The sequence below is a fragment of the Balaenoptera acutorostrata genome, chromosome 2 (genome assembly GCF_949987535.1).
Source record: "Balaenoptera acutorostrata chromosome 2, mBalAcu1.1, whole genome shotgun sequence".
NCBI classification, from domain to species: domain Eukaryota; kingdom Metazoa; phylum Chordata; class Mammalia; order Artiodactyla; family Balaenopteridae; genus Balaenoptera; species Balaenoptera acutorostrata.
This window is the reverse complement of record NC_080065.1, coordinates 120,631,723-120,656,246: the sequence shown is the minus strand read 5'-3', so window position 1 is coordinate 120,656,246 and position 24,524 is coordinate 120,631,723. Positions and strand designations below refer to the sequence as shown.

Genomic DNA, 24,524 nt, shown 5'->3' with positions numbered 1-24,524 from the left:
ATAAAAGATGGAATAACTAGAGGGCTCTTTTCTTATACGTACAGATAAACATATACGTGAAGGTTCAAATCCCAGCTTCATCAATGTACTGTGTATGTAACCTAGGTAAGTTATTTAACCTCAATATGCCTGTTTGCTCATTTGTAAAATGGAAGTAATAATGGTACTGTTCTGAGCTATGGTCCCCTCCTGCCAGTGACTACCCCAGCCAGAGCTGTCCACAGCATGACACATAACATTGTAAACTCTCAACCAATGTTACACTCTTGAGAAGGAGACTCATCTAAGGTTCTGTTTTTATAGAATTTAGGATGCCTTATGAACTATTCTATCTAAAGCTCTGGAAATGATCAGTATAAAAGTAGTTTATCATTATGTAGTCAGCTGTCATATCTGAATTTAAGGGATCTTTTAGAAACAGCTTTTCAAAAAGTTTATGTAAATTACATGTTATCTCTTTTCTACATGTATCCTAAACTAGACTAGAATCAACTTGTGGGCAACAACAGTACTTTATATTTCTTTTGACTCTCACTAAACCTAGCACAATTCCAAGAACATTTTTAGGTTTAATTAGTGCATGCTGATTAATATCTGCCTTACCCAGAAACAACTTCTTAAACCACTTCAAATGCTTTCAGTAAAATCAGAGATCATGAACACCAAGGTATTTGACTCTTTATTTTCCCATTGGTTGCTACTTGTAAGGGCACACTTATCGATCCTAATTATTCTTCCCATAAAAGAACACTTTCCTGCTTACTGACTCTGGGAGAGAAATGGCAAATGAACAGAAAACTAACTTTCTTAGACATATACAAGAAATCAAGTCTTCTAAAACTATAATCTGAAAGTCCTATTTCTGCCTCTATATAGTAAGCATACTGTCATTCTACTCACTATTCCACCAGAATACATCTTCACATGTCAAACTGGATTACTCACTTAAGTACTGGGTAATGTTCAAGTAGTAAAAACAAGAATTTTTACTGAATGTTATGGAATATTTTTGTATTTGCTTATTATAATACTAGTTAGAAACAACAGTTTATAATTTTTTACACATTCAACAGTTCAACAAACACATGATTCTTTCAATCTGACTGAGGTTGTAAGTCAGTGCTTCACTGGAGAAAATGTATGAAATTGCAGCGTTAATTTCTGAAATGAAGGATTGAAATTCTTCTTTCCAACTCTCCTTTGAGTCTATCACTACTCTGCATGTTCCTGCTCTTGTCCTGGAATTAGCCATCGAATACTCTCAGTTCGAATGGTAGCATACATAATAAAACTAATTAAAAAGAATAAGGAAAATACAAGCAACCAGTCTACATTTTTTATCAAAGTGCTGGGAAGAGGACCTATTTGGTCAGCTTGAGTTACCACCACATTTTTCTTGGCTTCTATACCTGAAAGAGAAATCAGTTGTTTCAAATGAGATAGAAAACATACCCACTACAGAATTTTCTTAAGTATTCTGCATGGTATGCAAAATGATATGCAGTCTTAAAATAAACACCACAGTTAGTATATCTGGGATGGGTTTCACTTGCCTGTCAGTGTAATCTGTAACTTGCCCTTCACCCCACCACATCAAAGAAGCAGGAATCCATTCAGCTGTTCAAAGCTAAAACACCAGAATTTCAGTGAACTCACCAGAAAGGTCTTAGTCAGTGCACTGTATGAGTTGTCTTTTGTTCTCTTTCAAGACCAATGTTCAACAACTAGTAAAGCTATTCTCAGGAGTCTACAGAATGTTTTCACAGGGTAAGTAATGCTAAATTCAAAATGCTTTTAAATAATTTACTGAAAGAATTGTTAGGGGACTTCCCTGGCAGTCCAGTGGTTAAGACTCCACGCTTCCACTGCAGGGTGCGGGTTCATTCCCTGGTCGGGGAACTAAGATCCCGCATGCCATGTGGCACGGCCAAAAAAAAAAAAAAAAGAGTTAAGCTGAGCTCATTTAAAAAAAAAAAAAAAGAAGAATTGTTAGAACAACTAACCACCACTGGGATCAGTGATTACCAAAGATGCTGTGACTCCTAGATTTCATTTGGTTCTAAGTTTTCTGAGAGCACTGAGCAAAATGGCTCCCCCTGTCCATATCAATCTAAACGACAACCAGGGGTCCAGGACAAGACTTGGAATAACTAACTACCTGGTAAGAAGCCTTTTATTCCTATGAGGTAACTCAGTTCTTTGTTCTTCTGTGTTAGATATAAGTCATTACATGCAGCTAAGAATATATGGAAGGTATGTTATAATTTTTATTTACTTCCAGTGAATATATTTCAGGAAGAAGAGGGGTGCTCATAACTGAGGCATTAAAGCTTTTGAGGGATGAATTTTCCAACAAAGGAAATTTCATCAATGTACAGTGCTCAAAGTTTTACAGGATAAAAATAAGGCCCTATGTTTTGGCAAATATTAAGGAATTAAAACAGCATCTACAAATGAATTAATAAATAGAACTCTATACAGCAATAAACATGAATAAAACACAACCATACACAACAATGCAGATGAATCCCATAAACATAATGGTCAGTGGAATCAGCCAGACGTGGAAGGATCCATACTGTAGGTCTCCGTTAATATAAAGGTCAAAAACAAGGAACACTACACTATGGTGTTAGGAGTGAAGATGGTGGTTATCCTTGGGGAGGACAGGAGTGACAGTGCTGAAAGGGGACTGGTGATGTTCTCTTTCTGAGTACTGGTTACTCTGTGAAAATTCAATGCCATGTACACTAGTGATTGATGCATATTTTTGTGTAAATATTATACTTAAATGAATAATGTATGTAAAACAGTATCTAGAGGTATATAGTATGTGAATTTTATCTCAATAAAGCTGTTATATTTTTTAAAGGTATCTATAATCATATTAGTATTACCTATTCATGTTAAGCTTGCCACTGACTGGGAGAAATTTAACAGGATCTTAACATTTCATTAGAAAAGAAGTTTTATATCCCAAAGCCAATCTTGAATCCTTCACTTAAGGATAATACTGTAGCAGATCCGAACCCACAGAAGGCACATTCCTCCAGCAATAAAATGTCTTCTTCTACAGTGTTCTACATACCTGTCTGGTTAAAAATGAAGATTTTCAGCGTTTCCAATGTTCGGTCTGTATGATTAAATCTAGCCATTGGTTTAGCCCCTTGAAATAACAAGATGTTAGGAACAGCTACAGTGCCAAACCTCGTAGAAAGGCTACAAGAGAGAGAAGTCCGTCAGAAAACCTGAATTGACAGTGGGCTTCCTCACACAATTACCATATCAGAATGGATGGAAATAAATGAGAAAGGATCAGTTTCCTGTGACCTATGGAGGCTTCTGATATTGAAACAATAGGCTTGTAGTTTCTCCTGACAGCCTTCCTCGTGGGTCATGGTTGGGGGCATTCGTGTTCTGTTCTGAGTTGCTTTCTATTACAACATGGAGCTGCCCATGACACAATTATTCCACTAGTTCTGTTTTTAACAGCCAAAATAGATCAGACCAGAAAATTCTAATTTATGAACAAAGCACACTATGTCAATTTACCTAACAGAAGAAATTTCAGACTCTGCAGAATGCCCATCTCCAACCCTCATAAAAGATTCAACTTAAGCATTTAGGTTAGTGAGTTGGTGCAAAGGAATCTACAACCTAACAAACACACCAGGAAGTTCACAATTAAGGCAGGACAATTCAGAAGTAATAGGACCTGAGCAGTACTGTTTCACTTTTACAGAATACAGAGTAGTGGTATAAGCTCCAGAGTCAAAACGCTCAGGGTTCAAGCCTCAGTTCTGCCACTGAACCAGCTGTGTGACCTTTGGGCAGATTATTTAACCTTTTTAAGCCTCAGTTACCCCCAGAAGTAAAATGGTAATATCGTATGATCAGGAGTTTTTCTTTTGTAAACATGCTGTAACATAAATATTAACATATGAGGCAAACACAGGTCCCACGCCATACAGTTAAGAGCAAGTATCCTCTATTCTCCATAATTGAGGCACCATACCAGGCACTGAGAAGGATGCATGGAGATGAAGAAGGAACAGAGGAGATGATAAAAGCCTGCAGGGATTGGGGGGCAGCATGGGGGTTGGTATCAGACCCATAACCAAACAGCACTAAGCAGGTGCTTGGAGCCAGCCCTGCTGGCTTGGGGGCAGTGGAGAGCCCAGTCAAAGCTGGACAATGACCTTGAATGTCCTTCCAATCAGTCTGTAACCTTGGGCCTGGCCACTGAGATCTTTCCCTGAAGGCTTTGTGGGAATTACTAATTTGTTGGGCAATTTCTTCATAAACAGCTTCAGGTAAACACTGGCAGTTCCATTACCCACCCTGAAAATCACTGCCTCATTTTCACCACCAACTTGACTATCTTCCAGACTTTCCAAATTTATTCACACACAACCTCCTTGTGACCTGCTAATAAGCAGCATCTGACTTAGAGGAGGAGGGGAGTACACAGTTTATAACCCCAGGCACAGTCACAGGGGAAATATACAACATCTGCACAAAGTTCTTTGTAACTTACCTTATTGAACATTCAGAAAAGACAAAACCCTACTGAACAATATGAAAGAATATAAAGCAAGGGTAAATGTATTTCAAAGGCCTAAAATAATTCGTCAAATTTATTGAATGTCTACTAAGAACACGCATGCAAGAATAAATGTAAGCATGAAGAAAGAAAAGGAAGGAGGGAAAGAAGGAAAGAAAAAAATAAAAAGGAAAGAAAGAAATCCTTAGTAGACATAAAACGGATGCCGAGAGTTAGGCTGCCAGGGTGAGAACCTAAGCTGCAGATGAAAGTCACAAAGGAAGACCCTACTCAGGATGCTAATTTTGCTAATTCAGTCTGGCGCGGACCCTAAAACGTCCTCTGCCCCAACCCCTGCCATCAGGCAGAGCCATCACTGAATTCCACCACACAGAGAACAGTCTTTCTTCTCAAGGGGCCTCCAGAAAGTCTCCCTCGGGAATGTGACAATCCTCACTAGTCACACTTGTTTCTCCCTCCCTCAGTTCCATTTCAAAGCTCAAGCTCAAACCTACTTCCTCTGCTCCTAACTTAACTGATTACGACCTCCAAGTAACTGCAACCATCATCCAACAGGATGAGGCAGAAACCCCACTAAGAGAAGATACTAAGGGAAGATACCTGCTGTGCTGAGATGCATCCAGTGCCAAAAAGTGAAGAGCTGGAAACGCGCGGGGCAGAGAGTTAAAATGAGGGGCCAAACTGGCAGAAAATCGGCACCAAGGGGTGTAAAACAGGACTAGAGTGCAGTCACTACCGTTTGGGTTGAGAAAATCCATAAGGTCCTGTGGCAAAAGAAACAAAGTGTTAAAGTCAGCAGTACAGGATGTGCACTTTTTCTGGAAGGATACACAAGAAACAGGAACCACCGCTGCCGTCAAGGGAGAGGAGGTAGGGGCAGGGACGGGAGGGAGACAGTAGTACAGCTCCCCAAGAACCTTCTGGATTGGAACCATAGGGATCCATGGGTCAGCAGAAAAGTACTATCAAATGACATGTTATAAACTTTCCTCCAAGGTTTCTTTCTTTTTTTTTAATTGAAGTATATAGTTGATTTACAATGTTGTGTTAATTTCTTTTCCATTATGGTTTATCAGAGGATATTAAATACAGTTTCCTGTGCTATACAGCAGGACGTTGTTGTTTATCTACTCTCTATGTGATAGTTTGCGTCTACTAATCACAAACTCCCAGTCTATCCCTCCCCCACCCCCTTCTTCCTTGGCAACCACAAGTCTGTCCTCTATGTCTGTGAGTCTGTTTCTGTTTCGTGGATAGGTTCATTTATGTTGTATTTTAGATTCCACATATAAGTGATAGCATATGATATTTGTCTTTCTCTTTCTGACTTACTTCACTTAGTCTAATAATCTCTAGGTCCATCTATATTGATGCAAATGGCATTATTTCATTCTTTTTTATGGCTGAGTAATATTCCATTGTATATATGTACCACATCTTCTTTATCCATTCCTCTGTCAGTGGACATTCAGGCTGTTTCCATGTCTTGGCTATTGTGAATAGTGCTGCTATGAACATAGGGGTGCATGTATGTTCTTTTTTTTTTTTTTTTGGCTGCACTGTGTGGCATGCAGGATCTTAGTTCCCCGACCATGAATTGAACCTGCACCCCCACCCCCTGCAGTGGAAGCATGGAGTCTTAACCACTGGACTGCCAGGGAAGTCCCAGCATGTATTTTTTTGAATTATAGTTTTGTCTGGATATATGCCCAGTAGTGGGATTGCTGGATCATATGGTAGTTCTATTTTTAGTTTTTTGAGGAACCTCCATACTGTCTCCATAGTGGCTGCACCAATTTACATTCCCACCAAGAGTGTAGGAGGGGTCCTCCTCTAGGCTTTCTTAATATTACTATAGAGCAATTTTAATATTTTTCATAATTCATCAACTCATATACTAAGTACTCACAGAGTACAGGCCACGGTCCCAACTTTGGAATTCTGCATCTCATACAATCTAACAACATTATTAAAGCACTGTGGTCTCAGGCCCAAACTATCATCTCAGCAGCTCCAAGTCTGTACTAAGCAGTCAGATCCATGTATTTGACCAAAGGTTAGTTCAGTTTGAGGGTGCACCATCCATGCCACCACCAAAACTCAGACTGCTCAAACTGCTTTCTCCTGGTCATGTGTGTGACACCCATTAAAAGGCCACAGAGCTGAGGCACAGCATTCACCAGGCACTGAGGGGAGGGTGCAAGGCCAGTGCTGACACCTGCCTCAGAGGGGCACTCAACATACCATATGTACCCTCATTTAAAATAAGGAATCACATCTCTCAGAGCTAGGATTCTTCTCTTACATAAGCAGCCTGAATTCATTCTGCTCTCTGGCTTTAACAATCTTACAGAAAATGTCAGTTGGTATCCCAGTATTCTCTTTAGAATCACCATTTAGCCAACTAGCTGGAAAAGCATGGCTGGGCTGGACAAATTAGTCAGCTCTCAGTCCAGAGTAAACACTAGATTCACAGTCTTTGGAGGAAAAAAAACTTTTCACCAATATAACATACTTCACGGAGGTATAGAACCAAGATGATGGAGTACAAGGACGTGATCTCACTCCCTCTTGTGAGAACACCAGAATCACAACTAACTGCTGAACAATCATCGACAGGAAGACACTGGAACTCACCAAAAAAGATACCCCACATCCAAAGACAAAGGAGAATCCACAATGAGATGGTAGGAGGGGCGCAATCACAATAAAATCAAATCCCATAACTGCTGGGTGGGTGACTCACAAACTGGAGAACACTTATACTACAGAAGTCCACCCCCTGGAGTGAAGGCTCTGAGCCCCACATCAGGCTTCCCAACCTGGGGGTCCAGCAGTGGGAGGAGGAATTCCTAGAGAATCAGGCTTGAAGCCTAGCAGGATTTGACTACAGGACTCTGACAGGACTGGGGGAAACAGAAACTCCACTCTTGGAGGGCACACACAAAGTAGTGTGCACATCGGGACCCAGGGGAAGGAGCAGTGACCCCAGGGGAGACTGAACCAGACCTACCTGCTAGTGTTGGAGGGTCTCGGGCAGAGGCGGGGGGTGGCTGTGGCTCACCGTGGGGACAAGGACACTGACAGCAGAAGTTCTGGGAAGTACTTCTTGGCGTGAGCCTTCCCAGAATCCTCCATTAGTCCCACCAAAGAGCAGGGTAGGCTCCAGTGTTGGGTCACCTCGGGCCAAACAACCAACAGGGAGGGAACCCAGCTCCACACATAAGCAGACAAGCAGATTAAAGTTTTACTGAGCTCTGCCAACCAGAGCAACACCCAGCTCTACCCACCACCAGTCCCTCCCATCAGGAAACTTGCTCAAGCCTCTTAGATAGCCTCATCCACCAGAGGGCAGACAGCAGAAGCGAGAAGAACTACAATCCTGCACCTTGTGGAACAAAAACCACATACACAGAAAGACAGACAAGATGAAAAGGCAGAGGGCTATGTACCAGATGAAGGAACAAGATAAAACCCCAGAAAAACAACTAAATGAAGTGGAGATAGGCAACCTTCCAGAAAAAGAATTCAGAATAATGATAGTGAAGGTGATCCAGGACCTCGGAAAATGAATGGAAGCAAAGATCGAGAAGATGCAAGAAATGTTTAGTAAAGACCTAGAAGAATTAAAGAACAAACAAACAGAGATGAACAATACAATAACTGAAATGAAAACTACACTAGAAGGAATCAATAGCAGAATAACTGAGGCAGAAGAACAGATAAGTGACCTGGAAGACAGAATGGTGGAATTCACTGCTGTGGAACAGAATAAAGAAAAAAGAATGAAAAGAAATGAAGACAGCCTAAGAGACCTCTGGGACAACATTAAATGCAACAACATTCGCATTATATGGGTCCTAGAAGGAGAAGAGAGAGAGAAAGGACCCGAGAAAATATTTGAAGAGATTAATAGTTGAAAACTTCCCTAACATGGGAAAGGAAATAGCCACCCAAGTCCAGGAAGTGCAGAGACTCCCATACAGGATACACCCAAGGAGAAACATGCTGAGACACACAGTAATCAAATTGGCAAGAATTAAAGACAAAGAAAAATTATTGAAAGCAGCAAGGGAAAAATGACAAATAACATACAAGGGAACTCCCATAAGGTTAACAGCTGATTTCTCAGCAGAGACTCTACAAGCCAGAAGGGAGTGGCATGATATACTTAAAGTGATGAAAGGGAAGAAACTACAACCAAGATTACTCTACCCAGCAAGGATCTCATTCAAATTCGATGGAGAAATCAAAAGGTTTACAGACAAGCAAAAGCTAAGAGAATTCAGCACCACCAAACCAGCTCTACAGCAAATGCTAAAGGAACTTCTCTAAGTGGGAAACACAAGAGAAGAAAAGGACCTACAAAAACAACCCCAAAACAATTAAGAAAATGGTAATAGGAACATACATATCAATAATTACCTTAAACGTGAATGGATTAAATGCTCCAACCAAAAGACAAAGGCTTGCTGAATGGATACAAAAACAAGACCCATATATATGCTGTCTACAAGAGACCCACTTCAGACCTAGGGACACATACAGACTGAAAGTAGGGGATGGAAAAAGATACTTCCATGCAAATGGAAATCAAAAGAAAGCTGGAGTAGCTATACTCATATCAGATAAAATAGACTTTAAAATAAAGAATGCTACAAGAGACAAGGAAGGACATTACATAATGATGAAGGGATCAATCCAAGAAGAAGATATAACAATTATAAATATATATGCACCCAACATAGGAGCACCTCAATACATAAGGCAACTGCTAACAGCTATAAAAGAGAAAATCGACAGTAACACAATAATAGTGGGGGACATTAACACCTCACTTACACCAACGGACAGATCATACAAAATGAAAATAAATAAGGAAACAGAAGCTTTAAATGACACAATAGACCAGATATATTTAATTGATATTTATAGGACATTCCATCCAAAAACAGCAGATTACACTTTCTCCTCAAGTGCGCATGGAACATGCTCCAGGATAGATCACATCTTGGGTCACAAATCAAGCCTCAGTAAATTTAAGAAAATTGAAATCATATCAAGCATCTTTTCTGACCACAACGCTATGAGATGAGAAATGAATTACAGGGAAAAAAACGTAAAAAACACAAACACATGGAGGCTAAACAATACATTACTAAATAACCAAAAGATCACTGAAGAAATCAAAGAGGAAATCAAAAAATACCTAGAGACAAATGACAATGAAGACATGACAATCCAAAACCTATGGGATGCAGCAAAAGCAGTTCTAAGAGGGAAGTTTATAGCTATACAAGCCTACCTAAAGAAACAAGAAAAATCTCAAATAAACAATCTAACCTTACACCTAAAGGAACTAGAGAAAGAAGAACAAAAAAACCCAAAGTTAGCAAAAGGAAAGATATCATAAAGATCAGAGCAAAAATAAATGAAATAGAAACAAAGAAAACAATAGCAAAGATCAATAAAACTAAAAGCTGGTTCTTTGAGAAGATAAACAAAATGGATAAACCATTAGCCAGACTCATCAAGAAAAAGAGGGAGAGGACTCAAGTCAATAAAATTAGAAATGAAAGAGGAGAAGTTACAAAAGACACCGCAGAAATACAAAGCATCCTAAGAGACTACTACAAGCAACTCTATGCCAATAAAATGGACAACCTGGAAGAAATGGACAAATTCTTAGAAAGGTATAACCCTCCAAGACTGAACCAGGAATAAACAGAAAATATGAACAGACCAATCACAAGTAATGAAATTGAAACTGATTAAAAATCTTCCAACAAACAAAAGTCCAGGACTTCACAGATGAATTCTATCAAACATTTAGAGAAGAGCTAACACCCATCCTTCTCAAACTCTTCCAAAAAATTGCAGAGGAAGGAACACTCCCAAACTCATTCTATGAGGCCACCATCACCCTGACACCAAAACCAGACAAAGATACTACAAAAAAAGAAAATTACAGGGGCTTCCCTGGTGGCGCAGTGGTTGAGAATCTGCCTGCCAATGCAGGGGACACGGGTTCAAGCCCTGGTCTGGGAAGATCCCACATGCCGCGGAGCAACTAGGCCCGTGAGCCACAATTACTGAGGCTGCGCGTCTGGAGCCTGTGCTCCACAACAAGAGAGGCCGCGATAGTGAGAGGCCCGCGCACCGTGATGAAGAGTGGCCCCCGCTTGCCACAACTGGAGAAAGCCCTCGCACAGAAACGAAGACCAACACAGCCATAAATAAATAAATAAATAAAATTAAAAAAAAAAAAAAGAAAATTACAGACCAATATCACTGATGAATATAGATGCAAAAATCCTCAACAAGATACTAGCAAACAGAATCCAACAGCACATTAAAAGGATCATACACCATGATCAAGTGGGATTTATCCCAGGGATGCAAGGATTCTTCAATATACACAAATCAATCAATGTGATACACCATCTTAACAAATTGAAGAAAAACCATATGATCATCTCAATAGATGCAGAAAAAGCTTTTGACAAAATTCAACACCCATTTATGATAAAAACTCTCCAGAAAGTGGGCATAGAGGGAACCTACCTCAACATAATAAAGGCCATACATGACAAACCCACAGCAAACATCATTCTCAGTGGTGAAAAATTGAAAGCATTTCCTCTAAGATCAGGAAAAGAGAAGGATGTCCACTCTCACCACTATTATTCAACATAGTTTTGGAAGTCCTAGCCACGGCAATCAGAGAAGAAAAAGAAGTAAAAGGAATACAAATTGGAAAAGAAGAAGTAAAACTGTCACTGTTTGCAGATGACATGATACTATACATAGGGAATCCTAAAGATGCCACCAGAAAACTACTAGGGCTAATCAGTGAATTTGGTAAAGTTGCAGGATACAAAGTTAATGCACAGAAATCTCTTGCATTCCTATACACTAATGATGAAAAATCTGAAAGAGAAATTAAGGAAACACTCCCATTTACCACTGCAACAAAAAGAATAAAATACCTAGGAATAAACCTACCTAAGGAGACAAAAGACCTGTATGCAGAAAACTACAAGACACTAATGAAAGAAATTAATGATACCAACAGATGGAGAGATATACCATGTTCTTGGATCGGAAGAATCAATATTGTGAAAATGACTATACTACCCAAAGCAATCTACAGATTCAATGCAATCCCTATCAAATTACCAATGGCATTTTTTACGGAACTAGAACAAAAAAATCTTAAAATTTGTATGGAGACACAAAAGACCCCGAATAGCCAAAGCAGTCTTGAGGGAAAAAAACCAAGCTGGAGGAATCAGACTCCCTGACTTCAGACTATACTACAAAGCTACAGTAATCAAGACAATATGGTACTGGCACAAAAACAGAAATATAGATCAATGGAACAAGATAGAAAGCACAGAGATAAACCCACGCACCTATGGTCAACTAATCTATGACAAAGGAGGCAAGGATATACAATGGAGAAAAGACGGTCTCTTCAATAAGTGGTTCTGGGAAAACTGGACAGTTACATGTAAAAGAATGAAATTAGAACACTCCCTAACACCATACACAAAAATAAACTCAAAATGGATTAGAGACCTAAATGTAAGACCGGACACTATAAAACTCTTAGATGAAAACGTAGGAAGAACACTCTTTGACATAAATCACAGCAAGATCTTTTTTGATCCACCTCCTAGAGTAATGGAAATAAAAACAAAAATAAACAAATGGGACCTAATGAAACTTCAAAGCTTTTGCACAGCAAAGGAAACCATAAACAAGATGAAAAGACAACCCTCAGAATGGGGGAAAATATTTGCAAATGAATCAACGGACAAAGGATTAATCTCCAAAATATATAAACAGTTCATGCAGCTCAATGTTAAAAAAACAAACAACCGAATCCAAAAATGGGCAGAAGACCTAAATAAACACTTCTCCAAAGAAGACATACAGATGGCCAACAAGCACATGAAAAGCTGCTCAACATCACTAATTATTAGAGAAATGCAAATCAAAACTACAGTGAGGTATCACCTCACACCAGTTAGAATGGGCACCATCAGAAAATCTACAAACAACAAATGCTGGAGAGGGTGTGGAGAAAAGGGAACCCTCTTGCACTGTTGGTGGGAATGTAAATTGATACAGCCACTATGGAGAACAGTATGGAGGTTCTTTAAAAAACTAAAAATAGAACTACCATATGACCCAGCATTCCCACTACTGGGCATATACCCTGAGAAAACCATAATTCAAAAAGACACATGCACCCCAATGTTCACTGCAGCACTATTTACAATAGCCAAGTCATGGAAGCAACCTAAATGCCCATCAACAGACGAATGGATAAAGAAGATGTGGTACATATATACAATGGAATATTACTCAGCCATAAAAAGGAATGAAATTGGGTCATTTGTTGCAACGTGGATGGATCTAGAGACTGTCATACAGAGTGAAGTGAGTCACAAAGAGAAAAACAAATATTGTATATTAATGCATATACGTGGCACCTAGGAAAATGGTACAGATGAACCAGTTTGCAGGGCAGAAATTGAGACACAGATGTAGAGAACAAACGCATGGACACCAAGGGGGGAAAGTGGCGGAGGTGGGGGGTGGTGGTGGTGGTGTGATGAACTGGGCGATTGGGATTGACATGTATACACTGATGTGTATAAAACTGATGACTAATAAGAACCTGCTGTATAAAAAAAATTTTTTTTTAAATAAAACAAACAAAAAAAACCCCGCCATACTTCACAACCTAAGTGTCCATCGACAGATGCATGGATAAAGAAGATGTGGCACATATATACAATGGAATATTACTCAGCCATTAAAAGAAACGAAAGTGAGTTATTTGTAGTGAGGTGGATGGACCTAGAGACTGTCATACAGAGTGAAATAAGTCAGAAAGAGAAAAACAAATACCATATGCTAACTCATATATATGGAATCTAAAAAAAAACAGAATGGTCCTGATGAACCTAGGGGCAGGACAGGAATAAAGATGCAGACGTAGAGAATGGACTTGAGGACACGGGAGGGGGAAGGGTAAGCTGGGACGACGTGAGAGAGTGGCATGGACATATATACACTACCAAATGTATAACAGATAGCTAGTGGGAAGCAGCCGCATAGCACAGGGAGATCAGCTCGGTGCTTTGTGACCACCTAGAGGGGTGGGATAGGGAGGGTGGGAGGGAGGGAGCCACAAGAGGGAGGGGATATGGGGATATATGTATATGTATAGCTGATTCACTTTGTTATACAGCAGAAACTAACACAACATTGTAAAGCAATTATACTCCAGTAAAGATGTTAAAAAAAAAAAAAATATATATATATATATATATATGTATAAAACATACTTCTCAGGGACATGACTAGTCTAAACAATGCTAAATTACAATTTTAGTAATTCAGATATTTTATTTTTATGCCTCCATAACAAATACCTCATTTAGAAGAAGAAGAATGCTATGATTCTGATACCAAGCACCTATCTGTCCATTGGGATTTTTATCATGAGACTTGGTGGTGAGATTAACCCAAGGCTGACTAGGTTTAGGCCGCCTAAAAAGCATATTCGACACTAGTTATATCTCCTCCTTTTCCTACAAACATCACAGAAAGCCAGGTGAATTTTCACTGATGCAGCCATTAAATGCTATCCCACTTAACAATATGATAAAGATTATGACTCCCCATTTGAAAGTTGATAGAGTATTAAATCGTAAAATCAATGTGCAGAAAAGGAGAAAAGCACTAAATACTTTTGTCTTACCTGTGACATATTTAAAATTTTCAGAGTGAAATTTTCTAATCCCGTCACATTCCTCTCCTCACAGTTCACCTTCGGGGATTTCAGACTTTCGGTGGTATTGGCGTCTTCTGTCGGGGGTGGGTCAGATTCCACCACTTCGGGCTCTGCGTAGTACTCCTCTTCTCTCTCCGGGAAGCTGGCTCCAGCGCTGTCCAGAGAGAAGAGGCTCTCCCGGGGGTTGCACCTCGAGTCCTCCTCCCCTCCAGCCCTGCAGGTGCCGCCGCTGGGCTCTGGGCTCAGTTTGTCCTCGGCTTCCCCAGGAATCACAGACAACATTACCATGTGTTCACCATCAGCGTCCAGCCCCAGCACTGCCTCGGCCTCTTCTGCAGACAGGTCCTGGCCCACTGGGTCACGGGAAGGCACCTCCTCACTCGTGTACCCAGCCCCCACCTGGAATGGGTAAGCAGGCTGCTCCTCTGACCATAAGTGACCTCTTTTCTCTGCAACTAAAACATGCCACTATGTTCACAGTCACATCTAACTTCAAAATAAATGAATCCCAAAGAATTACAGTTCTCCAATATGAAATTTTCCCCTCCAGAGTAAAAAGTTACCTTCCCATTAAACTATCACAGAGCCACCCATCATTCTCCAGGTCATGAAGAAGATCACAAGGAGATACTAGATTAATGAATGCCAAGAAGTGGACAAACACATAGCTTCATGCAAAACCTGCTGCTTGCCATGCGGATTACAAGCAAAAACATTCCACTGTAGACATCCAATTAGGAAAATATAATACAAACACTTTAACAATTTAGTTTCTTTGATGAGACTATCCAAGAAAATAATGATGGCTTTATGGAAGACTCTACCATGGCAAAGCATCTTTGCACCCATTATAACAGCTCTGTGAGATGGGCAGCACAAGGGTTATCATCCCGACTTAACAGATGAGGTACAGAGAGGTTCAGTGTAATGCCCAATGGCACACAGCCAGTAAGCAGCAGAGCCAGGTCTAAGAGCGAAGTCTTCTGACTGCTACTCCAGAGCGGGCCTTACCCTCCCCACATGATACCTCGGAGGGCTGCTGGGCCACACTGCCCAAAGAATGCTACTAGAGCCAGCTCCTTCCTGAGGTGGCCTCTACAGCTGACCTCTGCTCTCCTGCCTGCTGCCCTTGGGCTACTGCCCTCAGGAGTGCTAAAGGTGCACCAAGCAGAGCAGGGGCAGCAGCAGGGAGAAGAGGAGGAGGATTTTCCTCTCACTTTGGAGCCACTAGATGCGGCTTGGGCCAAAGGTTCAGGTAAGGGGAGAGTCCTGGGCAGTCTCATACATCCATCCAGCAAGCTCCACTCACCTCTGTACAATGACTCCTGCCCTCCACCTCTCATGATCTCAACGACAGCCGCCAGACTCCAAGCCAGGCACTGACCAGGGGAAACGAATGAGCCCAGCTGCACTCAGACAAGCCCACCACTGGCTGGGGAGCCACCAGCTGTATAATGAGCTCTGCCTGCAAACAGCATGTCTAGCAGAGTGTGAATGACCAACTGGCTTCAAAGCTGGGGAGGGATCTGGGAACTTCCTAAGGTATGCACATTTGTATAACATCTCAAAGAATATCTCCATAGATGTTTGCAGGTTCATTCAGCAATTCAAAAACACTCTCTGGGAATTTGCTTCAGGCTAAGTGGAGTAACAGGAACCAGATTTACTCTCCCTCCTGAAATGACCCAAAAAACAGCCAAATATGTGAAACAACAGTTTCAGGAGACTAGCAATGAGACAAGGAAGGACAGTGAACAGGAAGCAAATGAGAAGAGCCCTACAAATGCTCTAGCTTACTGCCTGAGAGAGTTCCTGCCCTGTCTCAGGGAGGGCCCAGCTGACTTCTCAAGTTGAGATGGAACTGAGGGTCCAGAAAGACCAAGAAGCTAGAGTTTGCAGGACAGAATACTGGAGATGGGAGAGCTGCAGAAAGAGGACTCTGGAGATCTGTGGAGGGGGTCCCGCCTTGAGTATACTGGTCCACATATGCCTGTAAGTGAACTACCCCAAGCCAGGGAAAGAACCACTCAAAGGGATTAGAGGTAACAGTACCCAACAGCCACAGAAAGCTGGGAATAGTACCTGTCCCCACCCACTAGCTTGGGAAACCTCCTAAGTCACAGGGCACTGGGGAGAGTACGCGAAAGGGACTTGCCTCAGCAGTGGGGCCCAATTAACCCTAAAGTAAATACAGCTCTGCTTCCATCTAGCAAACCTTAAAAGTGAGAATCAAACTGTGTTCAAGTAACTTAACTGTATCCCAGAACAAAGCTCAAGAATATTTATAGGAATACTAAAATATCTAGCACTCAACCAGGTAAAATTTACTTCTGGCATCCAATCAAAGATTACCAGGCATGCAAAGAAGCAGGGAAATTCTCATTATCCATAATGAGAATAATCAACCAAACCTGACCCAGAACTTGTACAGATGTCAGAATTATTAGATGAGGCTATCAAAACAGCAATAACTGCATTACATATGTTTAAAAAGTTAAGTAGATATAGACAACATAACATATAAAAAAAGACCCAAATCAAAATGCAAATCAAAACCACAATGAGATATCACCTCACACATGTTAGAATGGCTATTATCAAAAAGACAAGAAATGACAAATGTTGGTATGCATGTGGACAAAGGGGAACCCTTGTGCACTATCAGTGAGAACGTAAATTGGTGCAGCCACTAAGGAAAACAGTATGGAAGTTCCTCAAAAAATAAAAAACAGAACTACCATATGATCCAGCAATTCCACTTCTGGGCATTTATCCAAAGAAAATGAAAACACTCACCTGAAAAGGTACATGCACCCCCATGTTCACTGTAGCATTATTTACAAAAGCCAAGACATGGAAGCAATTGATAGATGCATAGATAAAGAAAATGTGAGATATATATACATATATTTGTATATGTATATGTGTGTGTATATATATATGTATATGTATTATGTGTATATATATGTATATATATGTATATGTATATATAAAAAGAATATTATTCAGCCATTTAAAAACAAGAAATCTTGCCATTTGCAACAAGATGTACAGACCTTGAGGGCATTATGCTAAGTGAAATAAATCAGAGAAAGACAAATACTGTATTATCTCACTTAAATGTAGAATCTAAAAACCAACAAACAACAACAAAAAAACCCACAAGCTCATACAGAAAACAGTTTGGTGGTTGACAGAGGTGGTGGGTAGGGGGTGGGCAAAATGGGTGAAGATTGTCAAAAAGTACAAACTTCCAGTTATAAAATAAGTAAGTCATGGGGATATAATGCACAGCATGGTAACTATAGTTAATTATACTATACTGTATATTTGAAAGTTGCTAAGAGAGTAGTAAACCTTAAAAGGTCTCATCCAAAGAAAAAAATTGTATAACTGCGTGTGATGGTGGATTTTAACCAGACTTATTGTGGTGATCATTTTACAATATATATATATCGAATGATTATGTTGTACAACTGAAACTACTATAATGTTATATATCAATTATATCTCAATAATAATTTTTTAAAAGACCCAAATTATACTTCTAGCAATGAAAATTACAAGGTCTGAGATGAAAACTGCACTGGATGGGATTCATAGCAGATTAGACATTACAGAAGAAAAGAGTAGTTAACTTAAGGCATAGCAATAGAACCAATACAAAATGAAACACACAATGAAAAAAAGAATCTCCCCCTAAATTAAGAGTGACAGTGAGCTGTGGGACAATTTCAAGTGGTCTCATGTACAGATAATTGGAGTACCCAAAAGAGAGAAGTAAATGGGGGAAAACAGAAAAAGTAATTGAAGAAACAATAACCAAAAACTTTACAAACCTGATGAAAACTATAAATCCATAGATCCAAGAAACTCAACAAACTACACCAAGATACATCATAATCAAACTGATCAAAACCAGTGATAAAGAAAAAATCTTAAAAGCAGCCGGAGAAAAAAGACATGCTATGTATAGAGGAACAAAGACAAGGATGACAGCAGATTTCTCATTGGAAACTGCAAGCAAGAAGAGCAGCATCTTTAAAGTACTGAAAGGAAAAAAACTATAAACCTAGAATTCTATACCCAGCAAAAATATCTTTCAAAAACAAAGGCAAAATAAATACGTTTTCAGACATACAAAAGCTGAAACAATTCATAACCAGCAGACCTACACGACAAGAATCTGAAATGAACTTATTCAGGCAATAAAAAAATGATACCAGATGGAAATGTGGATCCACACAAAAGAATGAATAGCATCAGAAATGGTAACTACATAAATAAATATATACAATTCTTTCTGAAAGTCTAGCTCTGAAGGGGAAAAGAAAGACCCGGTAGTTGTTATGGGCAGGCAGGGGACTAAGGGAAATTTTCGTTTTGGTTTTTAGGACACAGGTTTTACTTCTCTCTTTTGGGTACTCCAAATTTAAGGATATATAAAGCTCATGGGAAAGTGAGTAAGCAGGGAGAGGTGACAATACAGGTTAGAGAGGGCAGAGTACAGGGCTTGAGAAGCAAGGTAGGTCCTTGACAGAAGAGGGTCAAGCACTTCTTTGCCTATGACCTAGAGAAGGGGCTGGGTGCCTGGGCAAGGAGCTCTGTCAATGGGGTGCGGATGGCAGTCTTTCTGTAGCCTTTGGTTGATAAACATGTACTGCTTGTATAATCATAAGTAAAAACAAACAAACATGTTTACTAGATCGTCCTTAAGTCAGAACAGGAAATGAAGCCAGAGAGGCTAAAAGTCTGGAGAAGAACAAAGGGTGCCAGATTTGGGAACAACTCTACTCCCAAATGCACCAGCTCTGCAGAGATCTCTCTCTGAACCTAATCAACATTCTAGGCCCTCTAAAGTAAATGGAGAATGCCAATATCCTAAAAGAATCTCAAGAGAAAAAAATGAGGGCACAAAATAGAATCTGGTCCTTCTGATCACCTTCATGTAAAACTGGATAGATGTCCCTTACAGAAAATCAAAAGGAAGTCTGAGTGATGCAGAGAGCTAGAATTTTGAGTCAGGAGTGTTGTTTTTCCCTCCTGTGAAGATATTTAAGTTGAGAGGACAAATTAGGAACAAAAAAAAAAATTCTCACACCCTCAGGTACCATTTTTTTCATTTAAGCATTGGGAAGAAAGGAAACATTGAATTATTCCACTCTAAGAAATGACCTACCGTGTGAGAGCCATTGAACCCTCCCATGGTAATGTGCCTTTTAAAAGAGATTGCTTCGCAATGTCAATAATCTGATTATATTGGGCTTCCCTGGTGGCACAGTGGTTGAGAATCTGCCTGCCAATGCAGGGGACACGGGTTCGAGCCCTGGTCTGGGAAGATCCCACATGCCGCGGAGCGGCTGGGCCCGTGGGCCACAGCTACTGAGCCTGCACGTCTGGAGCCTGTGCTCCACAACAAGAGAGGCCGCGATAGTGAGAGGCCTGCGCATCGCGATGAAGAGTGGCCCCCGCTTGCCGCAACTAGAGAAAGCCCTCGCACAGAAACGAAGACCCAACACAGCAAAAAATAAATAATAAATAAATAATAAATTAAAAAAATTAAAAAAAAAAATAATAATAATAATCTGATTATAGTTTGAGCCATGCATAAAGTGGACATTATTGCACTACTGGCAGCAAGGAATATGTTTGGAGAACAGGGGCGAGGGGACCACCCCAACTCTGCCAAGGAGCCCTAGCCTGCGTCAGCTCCTTCATACCCTTCCAGTTGTTCTCAAAAGACTCTCTACCAGCCACAGGTTTTTTTCCATAATGGCTTCTGTGGCAGGGGAGCCAACTGGGGAGGACCAAAAACAGCTGGGGGTTAGAGGGGCAGCAACCCGTACTTTCCATAGGAAATTTTCAGTGTGTGCATCTAACAAATGGAGAAAATACCACTGAAATGCAGACATTCATAGGGCTACCATGCAGATTAAATGAGAAAAGACGTATATGGTCCCTGGCACATGGTAAGCACTCCATAAATGGCTACAGTGATGGTGATGATGATGATGATGATGATAATGGTTATGACTGATGTTTACAATTCAAAGAGATGGACGGGAACCACAATTAGGTCCTATTAATTCCTCTGCTAAATACACTCTGGATCCATCCACTTCTCCCAACCCACTCACACCCCTCAGCCCAGGCCACAGTCATCTCTCACTTGGACAACTGCTGCAACCACCAAAATGGTCTTCCTGGTTGGCCCTCTATCCCCTCTCCAAACCCTTCTCCTCACAGCATCCAAGTGAAACTGAAAGTCAAAGGCAAATGTGATCATGTCACTCCCCTGCTAAAACCCTTTCAATGGCTTCCCCCTACCCTGTGAATGAATCCATGCTCTGTAGCATGACTACCAGGCCCCAGGTGATAAGGCCTCTGTCCATACTCCCAACAGGTGCCACTAGACATTTCTGGTCCCTGATCACTCACACCCTCCTCCCCATACCTCAGAACTGTCCTGAGGGCTGTTTCTCTGCCAGGAGCCCTCCCTCCACTCCCTCTCTTCTTCTGGCTAATCTGACACATCCTTCAGATCTCACCCTAAACTTCACTTCTGTGAACTTCACCCTCCTAGAACCTCATACCAGAAGGGTCTTCCATTACAGCATTCCATAATGCCCTGGGGCTCTCCTTGAAGCATTTTCCACTCTTGTGGAAAATTTACTTAATTATTTGTGGTCATTTAATGCCTGCCTTCCCCATCAGACAGGAGGGTGGACGTATTTCTCTGCTTGCTCTCCACGGCACCCAGAGTGCCTAACAGAGCATATGGCATATGACGGGTGCTCAGTCAGAATCTGCTAGTTGACTGTCTAGTGAAGACAGGTGTGGGGTGTTGAAGTCCGGGGTTGGCACCCATTCCTTGACACCTGGACAGCACTGCCACCTCCAGTTGCTAATTTGCCAGTGGTATCCTCTGCAGAAAAAAAGCCTTGGATTTTCAGCCACCCCCAAAAGGAACCAGCTGGTGAAGCTTCCTCAGTCCTCACCCCATTCATGGCCTGGCCATGATGACCAGTGACCCACCCCATGGCTGGTGTTATCCTCAGGTCTGTATGACGTGACCCTCCCTGCCAGGTAGGCTCACTGACTGCCGAATCAGCCAGGGTTCTGCCAGGAAACAGCACATGCAACTTGGACAATTGGAGGAGAACTTAATAAAGGTACCTCCAACATGTGAGCTGGGTGTAGAGAAACCAAAAACAATGGTAAGGAATCCCAAGGTCAATAACAGCAGAGGGGGAGCCAGTTACCACTCATAGACCTTAAGAGTCCAGAGGCAGAAGCCTTGAAACAGAGAGGACAGCCTTCTAGAAGCCCTAACTTTCAGTAGAGGGACACAGCCAACCTGTGATATCCCCAAGGGAGGGAGCTGAGAGAATCAATACCCTGACCTCACTCTCCCTTCATGCCAACACAACAGAAGCCAGAAGACAGAAGAGCCAGTTGTTTATTCCATACCGGACAGCTACTCAGGGCACAGAGCAGGGTGGAGAAGGCTGAAGAATGATCTGAGAGACAAACAGAAGATATCCAGCACATGCTGTCCCCTCTCTGAGGCTGGTGGTTAAGTGTAGCGACAGAGAAATGTAGTACAGAGGTTTGACTGTGAGGTCAGGCAGACAGAGGCTTGAATTGTAGCTTCTCAACTTCTGCTGTTGGACCTTGGTAAAAGACTTAGGGGATGCTGAGTCTCAGTTTACTCATCCATCAAATGGGGACAATAACAACATACATTTCATAAGCATTTAAAGACTAAATAAGATGATGCTCAAAAAGCACTAAGCACACTGCCTGGCACATAATGAGTGTTTTCATTACTTTTCATTACTCAGCAAGCCGGCTCCCCTGCCTCTTTCCAGGACACGGCAGGGAAAGGAAAGATCTGTGTATTCCTGTTAAGTTTTGAATGACAAAAAAGGCCAAAGGGTCTGGACTTTAATAGGGCTCTGCGGAGTGGGGCAAAGAAGCAATGGGAGTAAGGCCTCCACTCCTGGGCCCAGCCATGCCTCCAGGTGGCTGCCTTCCCCACGGAGGGACCCTGAGAGCATGCCCTGGCAAGCAGCAAGTTACCCTGGGAGTCTGCTGTGTTTTTCTCATCTGTCCTTCACAGGCACCTGAGCAAAAGTGACCTTCTTAGGAAAGTGGTCCAGCAGGCTGCAAAGTAAAGCATGGGCTTTGCAGTCAGAGATACAGGCTCTGCCAATTATCAGAATCGCAAACGTAGGCAGACTACTTAGCCTCTCTGAGCTCAGCATCTTCATCTGTAAAACACGGACACTCACGGAATCTATCTCATAGGGTCGGTGGGAGGGCTAAATAAGATAATGATAGAAAGCACTATGCACAGTTCCTGGCTCCTAATAAGGGCACCATAGAGGTCGGCTATTCGTTATGATGATTATCATTAATAATAAAGTGCTCAGCACATGGGGGTACGCCTCAGTAAGCGCTAATACACGGTTCCTCCCGACTGAGTCACCTGCTCAGGGGCCTGAACATGGCCCGGGCATCCCGCCCCGCCGTGCCCTACCCCGGACCGCGAGCGGGGACCACTGGGGGAAGGAGGTCGGGATAACCCGGGGAGAGGCGCTCTAGGGGGCGCCAGGAAGAGGCGAGGCGCGCAGCGCGGGCCTTCGCGCAGGTAAAAGAGCGTCGCCCGGGGAGACAGCCACCTCGCCGGTCATTTCACGCACAGCCGCCCGCGCCGCCGCCCACGGCCCCAGCCCGCACTCACCCTCCTGGCCGCGGGCGGGAGGCCCCAGCACCCACAGCAGTACCTGCCACCAGCCAAGGAGCCGCATGGTGCAGGGCGGGCAGCGGCCCCACCACCCAGGCCGAAGGGCAACCGGCGCACAGCGACGCGAGTCGCGCTCCTTGCCGGCGGAAGGCTTGGGGAGGAGAGCCCGGGAGCGCGGGCGCGGCCCCGCGCCGCCATCTTAGCAGCTGGCAGCTGCCGCGGGCGCCATCTTGGAGCCGGGCGGCCGCCTATGGTCTGTGGCCTGTGCTGTGGGGCTCGGGGCTGTTTGGGAGCCAAGCGCCCGCCATCTCAGGTCTTTTCGAAGTTTCCTGACCCTCAGGTCCTGGGCGGGGTTCCGGCAGAGGCCCGTTGCCGTTTTTCTTCACCCGGCAATCGGGGCCGGGCGGCCGGCAGCACACCCTGCGCCCGCCCAGCGCTTCGTTCCCGGGCCAGAAAGGCCTGGAAGCGTCCTCCTGGAGTGCCCCATCCAGGGTCAGATCCCTTTCCTCACCCATATTATCCTTCCCAGGTTGCCAGATAAAACACAGGATGCCCAGTTAAATTTGAATTTCACATAAACAACGAATAATTTTTACTATAAGAGACCGACCGAGGCTAGGCTGCGGTAGTTTTGCTATAGTAAATTTTCTAGTGGTCCCAGGAGGATCTGACACAGTGGACAACATGGGTGGAAGAGCCCACATTCTTGATCACTACATTCATCTTTTGACCAACAACCTCCCTCTCCCCCAACAGTGTAGTAGCAAATATTTTCTTCTTTAAATTATTCTCTCCCATACCCTCCATACTGGTTTTGAAGGTCATGATAAAGCCAGTGGGACAGAGGATTAAGGGGATTTAGGCTTAATGAAAAGGAGGCTGATTTGACTCATCTGGACACTCCAACGTGGATGCCCTGTGGTTACAACTCCTTCCTTTTTGTTATGTCCTTTTCCCTCTCTGTGTTTTGGTTGTTTGGACAGATGCACTTACAGATGTTAGACTTGTTGCCTTTCGATAAATACTATATATACAATCTCTGATGGAAACTCAATGAATACAGCCAACAGGATAGAATGCGAATTTGACTGTCTCGCCACCAGGTGGCACATGCACTTATTTGCAGTGAGAAAATTGCATTCAGGTTTGAAACTTTGATTTTAGTTTCGTTTCTAGGGGGTAAAAAAGTTGACATCATCCTCTTCCTTTGGCTGCGATGAACTCTATACACCAACACCATACAGCCTGGGGATTGTTCATACAAGAATCTGATAATAATTGGAATTGTTCTTCACAGCTACACACCTGCACTCCTGGTGTTTTGTCCCCCTTGATAGGTTTGCCTAAATTTTTTTTATCTATTGAGTCATGAGGACCTCTTTGTCTCTCTCCCTCCCTCT

At 42.3% G+C, this 24,524-nt stretch overlaps 1 protein-coding gene across 1 annotated transcript; it reads right to left on the bottom strand.

Annotated features, from left to right (window-relative positions):
• Positions 1-666: 666 nt before the first annotated feature.
• TXNDC15 (thioredoxin domain containing 15) lies at positions 667-23,290 on the bottom strand. Its single transcript, XM_007172168.3, has 5 exons — positions 23,122-23,290; positions 14,343-14,830; positions 5,165-5,328; positions 3,089-3,219; positions 667-1,409 (listed from the first exon to the last, which is right to left on the bottom strand). Exons 1-5 carry the CDS (start codon positions 23,186-23,188, stop codon positions 1,213-1,215), a joined length of 1,047 nt encoding a protein of 348 aa, XP_007172230.2. The 5' UTR covers positions 23,189-23,290; the 3' UTR covers positions 667-1,212.
• Positions 23,291-24,524: the final 1,234 nt, after the last annotated feature.

Bases quoted from the DNA above. Each gene is read 5' to 3' on its own strand.
- TXNDC15 (XM_007172168.3), bottom strand. From the start codon at position 23,188: ATGCGGCTCCTTGGCTGGTGGCAGGTACTGCTGTGGGTGCTGGGGCCT. The intron at 5,329-14,342 runs GTAAGACAAAAG...CTTTTGCCACAG, and splicing joins AAATTTTAAATATGTCACAG to GACCTTATGGATTTTCTCAA. The intron at 3,220-5,164 runs GTATCTTCCCTT...TCTCTCTTGTAG, and splicing joins GATGCATCTCAGCACAGCAG to CCTTTCTACGAGGTTTGGCA.